Consider the following 18,207-nt stretch of genomic DNA (forward strand, 5'->3'; position numbering starts at 1 on the left):
ATCAAGCACAACAAGGTCTTTCACTCCAACAGATTTCTTATAAATCTATTTTTTTCTGATGCAAGGTATGTGCAATATGTAGAGAGAAACTGGGACAGCTGTGAAGAGCACTAATACAAATACCATGCCTAAGAACAAAAAACCAGGTACCTGGCTGGTCTAAACAGGGTCAAATAAATACAAAGGGAACATCTGAACTACCAATCAAAAAATCTATTATTACTCAGAAACAGTAAACAAATCAATCATCAAAAATACCAGAAAGACATCTTTTACTCAGCATTCCTGCTCTGTATTTAACCAGATAATGGGTAGAAAAGTTTCTGCTATCATGCTTAGAGTTCTAGCTAAAAGCAAAGCTAATTTTTCTCTTTCACAGTTGAAACTATTTGACATGTAGTCATGAAAATGCACTGGCATATTAGTTCAATCAGTTTGGAAAATATGCCTTGAAATTTTATTCAACATTGGTTTTTACCAGCAAAGGAATATTTAAAGGAGGAATCACAACCAAAGTTGTTCATTAAATTATAGAACTGAATGTATTGTTAAGGGTAGCAAGGCAGTATCAGATTTTTCCTCAGTGGAGTATAATCACCAATTCAATTAACATAGAACGGAGCAAAAATTTTATGATAACTGCAATACAAAATATTGAAAAATATAAATTTAAACCATTTTTACACCAATTAAAATGTCCTGAGGAATTTTAAGTATAGACTGTTTAAGATTGATACTTTTATTTGTGTGCTTTAATTTTTGCATAAATTTAACATACACATAAAGATATTGTGCCTCAACTATTGAGAATGATCAAGGTCCAATTCAAAAAGCAGCAACAACAAGGGAAACTCCCCCAGAAAAACTGACAATCTTATTCTATCTTGCATAATCAATTTTCAGTAATCAAGGGTACATGCATCATGCATTTTCAAGAAATATTACATTAGTGGAAGAAGTGGTTACTGCTATGAACTTAAAGATGAGTGGACACCCAACTGAATTTTTAAAATAATTTTTCTATGTTGTTAGAACATCAGAACACAATTTGTTAACAACATGCAAACGTTTTCATATCAATGTACAAGATACTGTGCTAGATTTAAAACAGACAAATTATTTTGGTTCAAAGTGGCACAGCAAGCTTCACAATAATAAAATTGATGAGATTATATGATTACCCTGGAGGCTGTTTGATTTGGCATGTCACCATATATAAGTCTTTTCTGACACAACTGTATAGCCATGTCTGTGCAATTTCACAGAAAACCAAACATGCCAAGCCTTGTAAGATCATTTTGTCACATTCCAATTATGTTTTTAAGAACACAACTGAACTTACTAGGCAGGTATGACTACATCTAAACCAGAATTTATAAATGTAGACTAAAATATACAGACAAACCCAGGATTTGATTCTGGACAGCCAGAAATGCTGTAACTTTGTTAAAGACTGATTGTGCCGCTGGATTAAATAAGAAAGGCACCAGCCATGGGAGATTAATTATCCACAAAACAAAACACCAACAACTGTAAACTCTGAAAGACTGACCACTGAGCTTGTTCCTTACATTGTCCCTGGCCCGTGCTTAGCTCCCAGTGACAGTGAGGCTGAGAGAATCTCAAGTGTTTGCTGTAGTTGTTATGCACATGGATAAGCAGGTCAACAGCTTGCTTCCACTGCAGACACCCACTAAGTCTTGTTGATTAAACCTACTTAAGTAATTTGTGTGCAATTAAATTTGGGCCAAGGTTGGAAGCAAGCACATCACCCAAACTTTCATTAAAAGCTGTCTCGATTTGATAATGCTCATTGAAAAATCCCATGGAACCTAAATGGTTTTTTACTTATAAATTACTATTGTCTGTAATGATTTTTAGAGTACCTGCAAACTCTCAAATTCCCTTTCTTTTTGCATCGTTAGTAATTAAAATATTCACTGGTGTGTGATAGTTTTTCCTCAAGAGGCAATCCTGTAACACTGCCCATTAGCAGTTCTGTTGTCTAGGTTCTACTGAAAAGCATTTGCTTTTCAAATTCATTTTGAGTGCAAAAGGAAAGAAGCAGGAAATAGGCATTACCTCCATTTTTGGTAAATTTTGGTAGCGCCAGGCTATTTTCATAGAATCCTGAGAATCCTCAGACTTCACAGCTGCTGCTTCATCTCCCAATTCCTTCCTGTAGGAACCATCAAGCAAAGGGGCTGGAAGTTCCTACAGGTAGAGAGCAAAAAAAATGTCAGCTATCTGCAGGAGAAACAGCAATTCAGGTTTTTATCCACACCCCCCTCCAGCCAGATAACACAGTTACCTGACTGTAATGGGCAGCTGCAAAATCTGTAAAAGATTAATAGGTTAAAAGAACTCTTCTGAAGGACTGGCTCTTACTAATACTGAGCAGGAAAGAACTCCATGTAATTATTACCGGAAAAAATGAATTATAGAAGTAAAAGAAAGAAAGCAGAATGGAAATACCACATTTGATGCTCTGCTTCATCTTGAGTATTCCCATTCCCAGTGAGTATCACCTATATTCTTTTTTTGTAATCTTTTTTTAGAGGCTGATCTCCTAAACTACTCCATTTCTGACAGTGGGCAAGTTCCCTGCATATTTAAACCCATTTAAACCTTTTCCAATAGCAAATTTAAGCCTATTTTAACATAAGAACTTTGTTAGCTGCTGTAAATCTTCCAGAAGTCTCCAACAGATCACAACAGCCTACAGACAGCAGCTGAAAGCCACTGCAACAGGATGGTTTGAATTTTCTCTTCTGCTAACCACTAGGCAGGATATCTACTCATGATGGATATCTCAGGGACACAAACACAGGAAAGGAAGGGGGGAATGCTCAATTCTGGACTTTTAAAAGTTTCTAATGTACTTTCTGCCTTTGCTGCACTGCTGAATAATTCAGTGCTGAATTCAGAACTCATGCAATGGGCCTCTACAGCTACTGGAAAAATTAAGTGCAATGAAGTTTTCTGCCCCAGCTTTATCGCAGCCATTCCTGTGAGCTGGAGGGCAAAGAATCTCTGCTCAAAACAGAACAAGGCACAGCTGAAAACTCTGTTTTCCTTGAGCAAAGACTTCTGAGGAAGACATGCCTCAAAGGTTAAACCCACACAGAGCTAGCCAGGAGCTCTGTATTGTGTGTGGAGACCGTCAAAAAGCAAATTTGAAACCTTTAGAAGAAGAGTCTGGATTGAAGGGTGGGACAAACACCAAACACTGCACACAGGCAGCGGTGACCATATTATGGTGACTATAAATACCCAGGTGACACTTGTGGCTTTGAGTGGGTACACAGGGTACAAACTCAGAAAGGAGACAATGAAACTTTTAACACATCCATTTCGGGTTTAGTGTTACACTTCTCTACTATGCATAAAATTAACATTCATATATAACAACAAATTATTAGGAATTTTAACATTAATTACAATAATCTGTAATGATAATTTAATAAAAAATTTAATATGTATTAATTTTATTAAGAATATATTCTATATGAAGATTTATCTTACTTACATTTATTTTATTATTATTTATTATTCATTCACTTATATTTATTAATATTTAAAGATTAATACCATAATAATACTTTAATAATAAATAATGACTTAATATAACATAAAAAATTTTATTATTTTATATTTATTATATGATATATATTCTTATAATTGTAATAGATATTAGAATTATCATCACTGATATTATAATATAATAAATAATATTAATCGCTAATAATTATTCAAATTAAAAACTAATAATATGCATATTTCTATACATAACCTTACTAACAATACATGCTACTTTGTTTGTTTTGCATACATTAGCATCTATAATTACGTTAAAAAAAAGGAGATTTCAGATAATTGCTTCTGTCTCTTCTAGGGTTGGTCACCACACTATAATAGTTTTTATTATTTTATAATTATTATATAATATATATTCTTATTATAATTGTTATAAATATTCGAATTATCATAATTGATATCATAATATGATAAATAATAATATTAAGAGCTAATAATTATTCAAATTAAAAACTATTAATGTGCATATTTCTATACATAACCTTACTAACAATACGTGCTACTTTGTTAGTTTTGCATACATTAACATCTATAATTATGTTAAAAAAAAGGAGATTTCAGATAATTGCTTCTGTCTCTTCCTGGGGTTGGTCACCACACTTTCTGAGGCATCAGGCAATGGAAGTTATGAAAACTTTTATAAACTTTATAACTTAATAAACTTGCAGAAATAGAACAGCTGTATCTATGTGTTTCAGCAGCTCAGCAAAAGATACAAAACACACCTTTGAGCAAATTATTTTATTTCTTTTGCTTTTACAAATGAACTGCAAAAGCCTGGTAATGACTATTCATGAGAGCAATTATGTACAGAGCTATATTTTTTCGAGATTTATCACAGCTTGTTTAAAAAATACACTTGCATACAATAAACTCATTACTGTGGTAGTAAAATATAAGGCTTTCTGGGTAGGAAAACTAGACAAAGATGAAAATTTTGATTTAGTATTTACAGTTTTCAATAAGTTTACAGATTTATAACAGCCGCTTCAATAAAAAAAAAAATTACTTTAGTCAGAGTTCCATTACATCCACCCAGCAAGAAAGTAGGCAAGCTTTCAAATCAAAGAATTCTGACAAATGGGGCAAGATGAAAACAGAACACTGTACTGAAAGGTTCTGAGAAAGTACAAATACAAACTAGAGCTGACAAGCATCCAGATGCATTTCGCATACATGCAGATACAAACCACTTATATTTACTTCTAAGAGCATCAGATGAAGTATTTTTCTTAAAAAAAAAAAAGTTACTTTGAATTGTTAATTTTATAACTTAGCTATCCTCAACGGAGTTAATCAATCTTGTTTTCCCATTGAGATGTTACTTTGAAAACACATGCTGAACAGTTCAACTATTGTGCAGATTTAATTTCCTCATAAAATTATTCAAAGATTTAAACATATTTAGTAAATAGATTTCGAAATCTTGCTTAAACATTTCAAACTCCCTGAGCCTGCCCCTGGTTCAGACATCACATCACTGCAAAGCCAAAAGGCAGGAAATGGCAAATTGTACAATTCTCCTTGCTGCAGGTAAAGAGGAAAACAGCAGCAACATTTCTTACAGCTGTTTGATATTTTCCCCCCCTAGAATCACTGCAAATGCCTGTAAATTCTGCTGCTGGTTCATTGTTGTTAGGTAGTAATTGGGAAAGTCAAATTTGAGACAGGGACATCCACTACAAAAATTTGTCTGTTTTACACATAAAATGTATTTCATGCTGAAAAAAGAACAGAGGTCAAGACAATAAGGGTGAGAAGTTCTCCAAGCTGCTTAAATAATGTCGTGTAACACTGAGCAAAAGCTCCTGCCTTCCAGTGAGAGAGCAAAACCTCCTTCCACGATGGGAGACACCACAAATCCCAGCTGCTGACACCCAAAAAAGTCAGTCCAAAACAATCAGAGGCACACACACCACCCCTGCAACACAACTTGGCACTGTGGAGTGTCCCAACTGCTGCTAAAATTGAAGTAGATTAAGAGATCAAGGAAAAAAAATGGTTTCACCTGCAGCTGATAAAAGATTTTGGCTGCCAGAGATTAAAATGTATCGAAGTATCCATCTGAAACAGCCTTTTTATTTAGTTGTTCTTTGCCGATACAGCTTGCTTTTAATTTCTAACACAAGAAAGAGTTTTTATTTTGACATGATAAAAAACTTCTGACAATAGAAGAGCACAACTGAGGTCTGGTTTATTCTGTCTTGTCCCTTGGAAGGAAAAGGAGAAAAGACCAGGAGCACTCCAAGAACTCTCTCAGACCAAAATCAACTTTTTAAATGCCTTTACCTAACAACTACCATGCTTAGCTGAAGAATGATCCTTAGATGTGCCAGGTCCTTGTCCCTGTGCAAGGGACACAGGTTTAAGACATTTCTGGGCCTCCCACATCTCACAGCCATGCAATTTTCTATCTTTTCTTTGTTCTAAAGCAAAGACATCCTGAATTACACTCTTGGATGTTGGGGTTGTGAACTACATGGCCTCTGTACGCAATAAGCTGCAGCCTGGAGAAGGTGCTCTGCCTTTGGATAATTTGAAGACCAACCAGCTTTATTAACCTTTTATTACATTCCAAGATATACTTTGAATGGGTACAAAGAGAGGGAAAAAAATCCAATCCTATTCAAGGTCAGAGCCTGTCTGTAATTTCACCATATTCTATATAAGCAATAATAAGCAGAGCTAATAAAGAACGTTTACCTCCAGATTTACATCCTGATTTTATCACTGTGGATAAAGCAACCAGCTTCAGATACCCTCACCTCCATTTTCACCAAGATGGATGAGGAAAGAGAGGCAGAACATGCAGGAGCTGTTTGAAGGTATGTCTGTGTTCACTAGAGGCCAACATGCCTTCACCAGCCTGCCTGAAGACTCAAAAAAATACCTAGATGGTCACTGTTTTTCCTTAGGATGTACTGATTCATGCATCTCAGGCCTCAATTTAAAATTTTAGTTAGTTTACTACTTCTAGAATAGTCTTCCTTTAGTTTAACTTAGGGACAGAACCCATAAAGTTCACAAAGTTCTAGTTAAAAAGTTTTTTTTTAATTTTATTTCTTTGCATGTTCAATAAAAAGAAAAAAGTTATAAAAAAGGAAAATATTCTAAAAGCGTTATTCTAATTCATATTACTCTTTAATTGTTGTTAATAATTTTTTCTTTGTACCCTTTTAAAATTGTATACCTACTCCTAATTGTAAACCTTTCTCCTAATCCTACCTCACAACAAAAAGTACACTAATAATTAATCAACACTAAACCCACCACACTTCTTGATATAATTAGCCAAAAAAATCTCAAATTAACAAAATCTCAAATTAACAAACCCAAACAAATACAACAGGCAATACTGAAAACACTGAATGATGCACAAATTTCTTCTTTTCTTCATATCTGCTTTTATCCTTCACAAATAATTAGAATTGGAATGAAAGGCTTTCCCCCTCTTCTAACTCTGGTAATTAAATGCAATTCTTTCTCTCAAGAAAGGAACTGTTTCCAAAGCTGACCATGCCTGAGTGACACAGAGCACCTCAGTGTGAGAGTTGGCAGCCCAGCTCTCATTATACAGATATATCCTCAAAAATACATCTGTCGTTACACACACATAACCTCAACAATATATCTGTCATTAGCCTCAAAAATAAAGGCCCAATGTAGCCTCAAAAGTAAAGGCTGGATGGCTGGATCTGTACTTCACAACTCCTCAGCACCATGGAAGGCTTCATTCCTGTCCAAGAATGACATAATTTAGGATTTAATAGATTTATGTTCTCCCAATCAAAAGCAGAATTTTAGAAGAAGGCAGTATTAGCAAAATATGTCGGATTTATTTACAAAATTTCAGGCAGAATCTGGAAATCAAAGTGGTATTTAAACAATGGACCAAGAAAAGGAGAGTTGGGCTATCAGCCCGTAATGTCTTTATTTAATCTATTTTTGCTGAAAAATATCTCAGCTCCCACAACACAGAGCCTTGAAAAGCTTTGGGACTGACAATTTTATATCATCAGTGTGTCTGTCAACTTCTGAGAGCTGTTACATTCTCCCAGGCTAAAAAAAGACAAATCTTTCATAAGGTACATAAAATAAAAAACAAAGCATGTAGCAGTGCATTAGTTAAAATCAAAATAAAAAAACCCCAAAAACATACAGCATTTCTTGGGGTCAACTAAAATACACATCTTTGCTATGCAGCACGAACACACAAAAAGGCAGACAAGTGCTAAAGTTATTAAGGGCAGCTGGGCTGGAGAGAAGGAAGCTTGTTGCTGTTTTAAAATGAAAAAATAAAGTTTGGGAGGAAAAAAGAGTTTTCCGGTGTGGTCACAGTAAACGACAAAGCAATTAAAATAATTTTGTTTCGTGCAAACCAAGCTATGAAGGCTTTACTGCAAAGAGGGGGTAATTTGTTTCAGTAATAAAGCTTTTATCTTTGCCATAAACTGCTGGAGGAGCTGTACCTGCTGCAGTCCTGCTCCTTCTGGCTTTGCTGCCCCAGCACTGAGCCTGCCTTGCTTCGGCAGATGCACGAAGCAAAATCAGATTCTAACAGTTTGACCCCTCTCACTTCTTGTGTTCTCTGGGGGATAATAAAATCCAAGATACAATCCCACAGCAGTTAATGAAGCTTAACCTCACACCCTCTTAATTACCAATGCATTACACCAACTATAGGCATCATACTCCTCTCTAAGCTATTTTACAATTCTAAAGAAGTACTACTGTGCTATTATTTAGCAACATAATCCAAGCTGTATGTGAAATCCCTCTTATAAAAAATCCTTTGATCCTTATGGGTTTCAATAACTGTATAACTCAAAGTACTTAAGAATTTAAAACATCGTCTATTTATGTACCAATAAATATGTTTTTCACACTGATTTACGCAACTACTTTGAAGTGCAGTTATTATCACAAGTATGATAAAAACACAAAATAAAACAATACTAAAGGGATAATAGTAAAATAAAAATACTAAAGATACTAAAATTCACAAGAATTTAAGTCTCTTTTTCATCATGTTAATTTTTAGCATTTAAAGGACACCAGATGGTAAGTCAGGAAGGGTAAATATTTTCTTTTCAACAATGCATTATATAAATATCAATTTAAAGGGCCCTACTCCCAAAAGGAGGGGAGGATTCTATTTTGATTGTAAATACTTGGGAATACAAGGTGCATTGGTAAAGACTATAAATGAATGGATGCCAATTTTTCTTCTTTCAGCAGCCCTTATACAATAACTTATTTCCATCTCCAGGTAAGGATGGTCTACAGAAATTTCCCCTTGACATTCAGAAAGGCCTAACATGTGCCAACTCAGGGTAAACAAGAATTGTGTGAAGAGAAACAGGAAGAGATATTCCTCTGTTTTAGGAAATAAGAAGAGCCTAAGTACTCCACATACACAGAAATAAACCCCAAACTTAGGTCACAGAACTCCTTTGCTGTAACTCCCTTGCACTGTGGCTGCATTTCACAACACTTAAACACAAGAATGCCTATCAGACAATCAGATGAAATTTTTTTAAAATTTCATATTTTTCTGAATCAATTCATGAATGTGACAGATAAACATAGCAGAGAATGAGAAAGTAAAATTGTGTGAAGGAAATGAGTGTCCTTGTCCCAAACTCTCTAAACCCTGCTGCATGCACAATGCTCAATTCTGAGCCTAAACAGAGTTAATGTTAACAGCATTATTCCTGAAAACCTTCAGAGATGACCACTGGAAGCAAAGTTACCAACTAGATTTGTTAAACAGATATTTGTGGACATTGAAGCCCAAACATTTAGATTTTATCACTTTTATGATACATTTTTGTCATGGTTTGATGCTGGCACAATGCCCCCATAAAAATATATTCTCCCTGGTGTCTGCTGTGAGGTATGACCAGACACAGAGCAAAGAAAAAAAAAAAATGTGCTAACCTACAACTATATGTAAAAAGTAACACACACATAACTCAGAATCAAAACCTTCCAAAACATTCCTCATCCTCCCTTAACTTCCACCACCACATGAAATAGAACCTTATATTCTCAATCCAGTTCCCACTTCTCAGATAATCAACTCTCAGTTAAAGGACAAGTAAGTGTCAAGAGTTGAGACAGCCACAACTCACAGTGGCCCCAGACCTCCAGAAGGCTTCAGCCCATGCAGAGTAACACCTCACCTCTTCAGGAGGCTGCAAGCTCTGCTTTTTTTGGTCCTTCAGCCCAGCCTTTTATGCCCTCCTGTTGATGCCCTGCACCTGTGTGCCCTCTGTGTGATTGCTCAGCACCCCTGGGCACTCCATGGCTGTTACTTTTAATATCATTCACCTGTTTTTCACAGCTGCAGCCAATTAGGGATCAGCCACAGCCCCACTCCAATCACCACAAACTCTGTGCCCACAGTTTCCATCCCAAGAACTCCTGAGCAATAAAACCTGGCCCAGAGGGGATGAAGTGACTCGGTTTTCATGCAGGATTACACAAACTACAGGAGGACAGGAGTGCTCTATCCACTCCAGTCCTTCAGACCTTGAGATCCTGGCTCCAGGAAAGGGAATTCCAGGGGAATCTTGCCATTGATGCCCTGTTGATGCCCTGCCCCTGTGTGCCCTCTGTGTGATTGCTCAGCACCCCTGGGCACTCCATGGCTCCTCACCTTCAATAGCATTCACCTGTCCTGCACAGCTGCAGCCACTGGGGATCAGCCACAGCCCCACTCCAATCACCACAAACTCTGTGCCTACAAGTGAGAAGGGTGTTTAAAAACCTCTAAGTTCAGAACTTAAGTTCTGAACAGTGAGATGATGAAAGAAAATTTCCTTGATGAACAGACTGGCAGATGAGAAATCAAAAATTTGAGCCATCCTTTTCCTCTGGTTCTAGAAAAACTTTTTATTGGATTGATCTGAACTTTTGACAATGTTGAAGCTTTATGCTTTAGTTTCCAAAAAAGCCACTGCTTTAAAAATTTAATTCTTTTTAAACACAAGAATTTTTTTTTTCAAGTGTATCTTTCACACCTCTACAACTTCTATGTCAAGATTATAACACAGTTCATAATGGAGAAAGTTGTACATTACAACATAATGAAATATTTGTATTTTAACAATGAAAAATGTAAAACAGATTCACCCAACATGCAAGTGAGAAAAGCAAACAGATGAGTGAGAGCTACACAAAAGAGAAATTAAATTTTTCAACTCATCTGCCAGGCTTAGCCTCAACCCTCATCTTTGTGTTACCACAAGACTTCAGGCAGTAGGAAAGTTCCTTTCTGCTCTAACTATAATTTGATTTCTGTGTATTAAGTGACACCATTTAGCAGCATGCAGCAGCTGAATCACTGCAGCAAGTTCCTGCAATTTTGAAAATATATTTAAAAAAAGACTAGGAATGTAGCCTTATTTGGACATATATTTTTACCTTTTGAGGTATTATGCTTTTAATTTATGAGCATCTAAAACTGAAAAAACACCTCTAGCATTGATACATAGCTTCCCTCCCAATACCAGACAGCAAAGAGACAGCAAATAATTAGAATTACTCTCTGAAAATAGACAGCTCTGGCCACCAGCCTGATGATTTCTCCCAGGTTTGCATTTTTCCTTTTGACAAAACAATGGTTTGGGAACATATCCATGAGGTAAAAATATAAGCATCATGGTTGGATGTACTTTGCTGAAGTGAAAAAAGTCCATGTACAGCTATGTTTTCTTTCAAGGCATGGTTTGCACACACCATAATACCGTAATACAGCAGCCCCGTGGTTTTTATGGTTGTTGTTTTAATAATAATAATAACAATAATAATAATAATAATAATAATAATAATAATAATAATATTGAAATAATAAAAGTTCATTCTGCTAGGTTCTTCCTGCATTCACTTTTCCAGCAGGAAAAGAGTAAATGAGCACCTTCTGTTCTTCAGGCCTGCCCTGTTTGTTGACTGTAGAACTTTTTTGTTCTTGTCCAAATTACATACTTAAGCAAATATAAAATTAAAATATGATATTGAAAAGTATATAAAAATATAAAAAGTATAAAAATATAAAAAGTATATAAAAATATAAAATTATGACTTTTGCTTTAGATATCTTTTCAGCTTAGGAACTTTCAAAAATAGTGCTCCTGGAGGAGTCTTTTTATGTTTTCCCTATTGTTTTTTTCCTCAATAGCCATTATAGCTGCCCACACACCACCAGGAGAAACTGCATCTTCCCCTTCCACTGTGAGACCCTTCATCCTCTCCTCTTGGAAGAGAACCTCCAGAAGGCAATCTCAGCTGAGTGCAGAAGTATCCTGCAATAAAGTTCCCACTTGAAAACAGACATTCCATTGAAAGGGAACGGTCAAAGTTTTCCACAAGAGATGAGCAGACAGTTGTAGAAAGCAGTTCTGGAGCTCCCACTCCTCCACCTCAGGCCTGCAGGTGCCACGTGGAAAGGTCACTGATCCAGCACTGGCCACAGGTTAAATGTAGTGCTCCAGGGGATGCTGGTTTGTCTTCCAGAACAATAATGAGCTCTAAGTCTTCCTTACAAGACAGATCATAAAATCAAGAAGGTTTTGTGTCAGAAGGGACCTCAAAGATCATCTCATTCCAACCCCCTGCCATGGACAGGGACACCTTCCACCAGCAGCTTCCTCAGAGCTCCATCCAGGCTGGCCTTGGACATTTCCAGGGATGGGGCAGCCACCAGATCCTTCTCTGGGCAACCTGTGCCAGGGCCTCAGCACCTTCACAGAGAATTTCTTCCCAATACCCAGTTTAAGTTATTTCCCATTGCTCTGTCACTACCCTGTCCTTGTGAAAGTCCCTCTCCAGCTCTCTCCTAACTGGAAAGCTGCTGGAAGGTTCCCCAGAGCCTTCTGCTCTCCAGGCTGAACAAGCCCAATTCTCAGCCTGTCCTCACAGGAGAGGTGCTGCAGCCCCCTGAGCCCCTCATGGCCTCCCCTGCTCTCAGTGCAGCAGCTCTGGGCCCTCTGACTGCTGGGGAGCCGGGGCTGGATGCAGAGCTCCTCTGGCACCCCCAGGGCAGAGCAGAGGGGCAGGATCCCCTCCCTGCCCTGCTGGGCACGTTTGGCTCTCTGGGCTCTCACTGCTCACTGCCAGGTCCTGCTGAGCTTCCAACACCCCCATCCCCTCTCCTCAGGGCTGCTCTCCATCCATCCATCCATCCATCCATCCATCCATCCATCCCATCCATCCATCCTCAGCCCAGGCTGTGTTTGTGCTGGGATTGCCCCAGCCCAGGTGCAGGGCCTTGCACTGCCAGGTCCTGCTGAACTCCATGAGGTTCTCCTGAGCCTCTCCAGGCTGTCAGTGTCCCTCTGGATGGATCCCTGCACACACTGAGCGTGCTGTTGGCAGCTTGGTGTCCTCCATCCAACTTTGCCCAGGCTCCACAGCAAAAGCAATTTAACAGAGCAATCTTTATTTGTTAAGGTAAGCTATAAATAACCCATCTTTTCTCATTAAAACTTGTGAAAATCAGTTCTACCCCCCAGCTTAAATAAAATAATCATGAATAAGGGTAAAGAAACTATTTTACAGGCAGTTTAGGCAGCTGTAGAATTTTAATGCCAAACCTGAAGTAATGTTACTATTAAATAAATTTTCCATTTACCAATGCAAGCAGTTTTATTTTATGATCAGTCACAGAAGTTACCATATAATTTCTTATATAATATACATTCCCAGTGCTTATGCCCTTAGAGTAAAAAGTTGCCTTTTTTTGGAAGACTGTATGAACAGAAATGCTCTCCAATGTTTAAAATACTTTCTAAAAAGCAGCATGTATATAGTTCTGTAGGTTTTACCAGAGGTGTATAATTTTTCAGCATTACATCTTAATGCCAGTTTCCTGAAGGAGCTTTGACTACAAAAGGCATGAATATATTTTCAAAGGATGATGGATAAATTGGTGGGTGGTAATATAATATATCTTAGGCAGCTGATCAGGGCTTTTTATCCTCTGCCTGTCTTTTAGTTATACACAATTTCAAGATAATTATGGTCTATAAGAATGTCTTTTCCCCTTCCTACTACCAGCAATATTTGTCTTGGTTATAGGTTCAAGAAACTTCCAATCACATCGCCAAACTGGAATAGGGCAATTATGGCATTTCAGCAGAGAGCTGAACATGCAAACAGACTGACCACACCACATGGACATTTAACATGGACACAGTATGGACAGTTAATGAACTGCCTTTATTAATTACACCAGCTAATTAGATACTGGCTGTGGAATGTATTGAATCCATACTTGAATTTTACAAAGTAAAACCCAAGCCTAAGGTGTAATTCAGGTTGATTTCTACCATGTCTGTGTTGCTTTTCCAGTAAAGAATACAGTCCTATCAGATACTGAAAATAAATTAATTACTAATCTCATTAATTGAAGTGCAATGGTCAGATAGGCTTTATTAAAATCCCAACACTGTGGAGTCATCCAAATCCCAAGCAGCTCATTTTTCTGACAGGAGAGATCTTGAAGCACCTGAAGGTGAGGGTTACTTCACTGACACAGGACAAATCAGAGAAATTAAATTAACTCTGCTGTGCCTTGTTTGCTAAACAAAGTTAGTGTTGCACAGCCAAGGTGAGGGTGAACAGCACAGACAAGAATATTGCTGGATACACAAGGGCACAAAGGGAGGCAGAAATCAAAACAAGATGATGTTCATACAGCAATATTGTCCCTGGATTTATTGTCTCCTGTGGCAGCCCCACCACAGAGTCACAACAGAGGAGTGAATGCAGCATTCCTGCCTAGAGCCTGCCCCTGGAAATTAAGAAGGAAAATGATTCCATATCAGACAACAGAGCTGGGTAAGGCACAGCAAACTGACTGACTCCAGACTCAAAGTGGTACAAGGTGTATGGCAGATGTATGTAACAGAGTTATCACATAAAAGAGCCAGGAAAACCATGACAGGGTAAGAAAAACTGAATCAAAGGTGAATGAAAGAAAAATAGAATGTGCATTAGCTACTCCATTTCAAGAAAATTTAATGCAATGCAGTAAAAATACTAATTTGGATAATTAAATCTCAATGAGAAAAACAACTGCAACAATTGTGTTGTATCATTAGGGAGTCAATACTTGATTGTCAGTTATTTAAAACCACTTAATTAAAAAAATATAGCACATTCTTATGCAATTTGTACTTGAAAATCAAATTTTAACCTGTTTGCTTAACCTTTATTCTAAACCACAAGTGAGAAAAAATTTCACCCTTAAATGAACCTTCTTCAGGTTTAGGAGCACTAAAAAACTGATTTTTCACAAGCACAATAATTTAGTTTCATTAAGAATATATTTTTTTCCTGAATACTGAAGATAATGTTCAAGAGGTAAGGCATAGAATTTACCATCCCTAGGTAGGAAAACAGAAGAGCAATCATTTTGTCCAGAAATAGTCTCTGAAGACACTTAAGGAAATAGCCAGACTTCACTTGATGCAGAAGTAATCAGGAAATTATATGTTACTTCTGATATTAGGAAAACGCAGCCTTAGAAAGACATAAAATATTTAATGAAATTTTGCAGGATTATCCTCACACTTCAGCATTTTTTGCACTGTTGCTCAGGCTTTTTTCCCTTATGCAATTTTCTCATGACAGAAACTATCAGTGTTTGATTGGGAGTCCACTGAAGTCTGGAGGGATCCTTTCTGTGTGACCTGATCCAAAGCTGACCAAGTTCCCTAGCACAAAAAAGAGTCAGAAGGAAATGTAAGTGTAAAGGAAATTGTAAAGATGTTCAATGATGTTTCTATTTTCTACAGGAAACTGCAATAAATATCCACACAAACTGTACACTGTTTCTACCACAAAATACTGGAGGCAGCTTAACTACTCTTCCTCCTGGGCAGGGGGAAACTGTAAGCAGTTGGGTTTACTGAAACCATCCCACTAAGCCAGTGGAATAAAGAAATAAAATAAAGAATAAACAGGTTCCAAGCCTGATTTGGCCTTGGGAGGATCTTACTCCACTGTCCATGGATGGGAGGTAGAGACCTGAATTTAATTCCCAAATCTGGCTAGTGTAAATAATCCTGTACTTCCCAACACATTCTTATGAATCACCAAGATTAATTCATTTCTTGCTACACAATATGTACACTTTAAAATGCATTTAATTCATCACGAAATTACAGCTTTACTCAGCAAAAGCAATGAGTCTTATTTACCTTCAAAATGTTGTCAGGATGCTCTTTGGCAGAAGCAACAAACAGGTCATGTCCACAGACAATTCCCTCTGCGAGAAAATACTTGAACAACAAATTGGAGTAAAGGCCATATTTATCCTCCTCTGTGAAAACAAGAACGGTTGGATTTGTTTTTGTTAGATAAATTGCCCACCTGTAGGTTCACAACACTGTAAAAGGCCTCTTTGGGTCTATCTCCTGGAGTATAGAATTTACAACAGAGATCAAAGGTAAAATAGGACTCCAAAACTTTTAAAATAATGCTTGATAAGACTGTATTTCAAATTTTTCAAGCCAGAGGAATAATCCTCAATCAGGCATTTGATTCTAAGATATGGATGGGACACAGCCTCCTTACAGGCCTTCCCATCAGTATCAACTAAGATGGCTGAATTTATGGATTAATGGCAAGGGGCTCCTTAATTTAGGAGAACTATGTTAACATCTATATTCCTAGTGCTTAAAACCTGCTTAAAATGTTTGTTACCTGCTGCTTTTCAAAATTCAGCCATATTTGGCATGCTAAGCCTATACAGAGGTAACATTCAGAATAGAGACGTTGTTATGTCAGCATTTATTCCAAAGTTGTGAAAACTACAAAAACCAAATGGATGTATTGAAGAAACCAAACAATTAGCAATGCTTTTTTTGAAACCTAACCAATGCAAATTCAGAACAAATTCAAAATTCAAAAGACTCATGAATTTGCATTTTAAGCAGTGAGACAATGCTTGCGAGCAGACACTGTGAATACTGGCCTGCTGAAATGAAAACACAAACTCTGACTCCAGAGAGAGCAGCATTTCCTTCAGCTTCCCTGGTGCAAGTTAAGTGTCAGAAATTAGCAGAATTAGGAAGTCTTAATGAACTCATACAATTAAAACTCAGCATAACTTCAAGCTGTGGGGAGTGGATGTGTGCACAACAACTGAAATCTGAACCATCTCTGATTTTTTTGTTCTTTATTTGTAGGAAGTACAAACAATAGCACTGCTAATGCTTTTTATGGTTTTTGGGAAAAAAGTGAATGGGCTACATTAGGTTTCACTTTTTCATCTCTTAATCTGGCAGCTGAAAGACAACACACAGGGATGCTAAGGCAGAAAAACACAGAGAGATATTTCTTTATACAGAACAAAAAACCCTCAATTTATTATTTGTGTGACTTGGAAAATATTCCCTAACTACACATTTAAAATAGTAAAATTAAAAAAAAACAGTAACAAAGAGAGAAAATGAAAAAGGCATTCATATCCAACTTGTAAAAAACAGTGAAGAGGAAAATAAAAATACTCTAACTTTGACATGTACCGCAATCAAAATGAATCAATGGAGTGAAGGAGAAAAGGAAAGGAGGAAAGTGCATATCCATGAAGGAAAAGGAAAACCAATAGCAATGGGGAAACCTAGGAAACAAATCACAGGGAAGTGTTCTTGCACGGCTACACTCCTAATATCTTGCACATGCACTGCTCAGTTCTCAGATTAACAAGAAATTCAAACCACAAGTGCTCAAAACCACTGGAGAAAACCCAGTTCTCCAAGATATATTCCCCAACCTCCATGGGATGTTAGGCAACACACAATTTATTTCCTGCTTTTTTAAACTTCACTGTTAAATTCAGTATTTGGGATAGTAGAGTCACTAGAAGTTAGTCTAAAGCAGTAGCTCAAAACAGAGAAAAATGTTTCATAATCCAAGCACTAAGACAGGAAATGACATAAATCTGGATATCCAAACAAGCCAAAGGGAATACAATAACTACAACACTCTTACTACTAGTATACTAGCTACTCTGCAGTTTGCTGTAGAGTTTTAGGCTTTTAAGAACTTAAATTGCATTAACAGAACTTACCTTTGATACTGCTGACCTGCTTAGGAGGCCATATTAGCCTTAAATGTACTTGCAATAACACACTGACTTTTTTTAAAATTTTTAATAAGAGTCTTATGATAAATATGGACAGTTCTGAATCACAAAAAGCATAGGACTGACAAAACCTTACTGGTGACAGTACTGGGTTCCTTGTCAAAAGTTCATCAGGATGGATTTCCAAACTGCAATTTACTTGAGAATTTGGAGCTTTTAACTAAATATAAGATCCAGTTTATTCTTTCATCCTTATAAAGCCATTATTAATGTTACTGAAGAACTGCCTTCCTAACTCAGTGATAAGACTGGGGATGTAGAGCCAGCTATGAGACTCAGGTGGACACAAGGCTCAATCAGCTAAAACTGAAACACTCCCACTGCAGAAACAAAAGGCAGAACTGACACTACCTAAGTTTTGAGGAAGTATTATGGTCATATTTTGTAAATAGTCTTTGTAGCCTGCTTAAATCTTAAACTGTTTCAAGAGGGAAATAAAACCCCATTGCTGAATA

The 18,207-nt window shown here is 37.0% G+C and overlaps 1 protein-coding gene across 1 annotated transcript in view; it reads right to left on the reverse strand.

The window, feature by feature from the left end:
- ELP4 (elongator acetyltransferase complex subunit 4) overlaps positions 1–18,207 on the reverse strand; it is a 146,606-nt gene that overhangs the window by 113,371 nt on the left and 15,028 nt on the right. The window contains exons 3-4 of the mRNA XM_054283655.1: positions 15,804–15,925; positions 2,083–2,214 (exon numbers count right to left, since the gene is read on the reverse strand). Coding sequence (XP_054139630.1) covers positions 2,083–2,214; positions 15,804–15,925 — 254 coding nt within the window. The remainder of the gene's footprint in view (positions 1–2,082; positions 2,215–15,803; positions 15,926–18,207) is intronic.

The sequence above is a fragment of the Melozone crissalis genome, unplaced genomic scaffold (genome assembly GCF_028551555.1).
Source record: "Melozone crissalis strain CALT ecotype California unplaced genomic scaffold, PUWL_Pcris_2 ptg000038l_1, whole genome shotgun sequence".
NCBI lineage: Eukaryota > Metazoa > Chordata > Aves > Passeriformes > Passerellidae > Melozone > Melozone crissalis.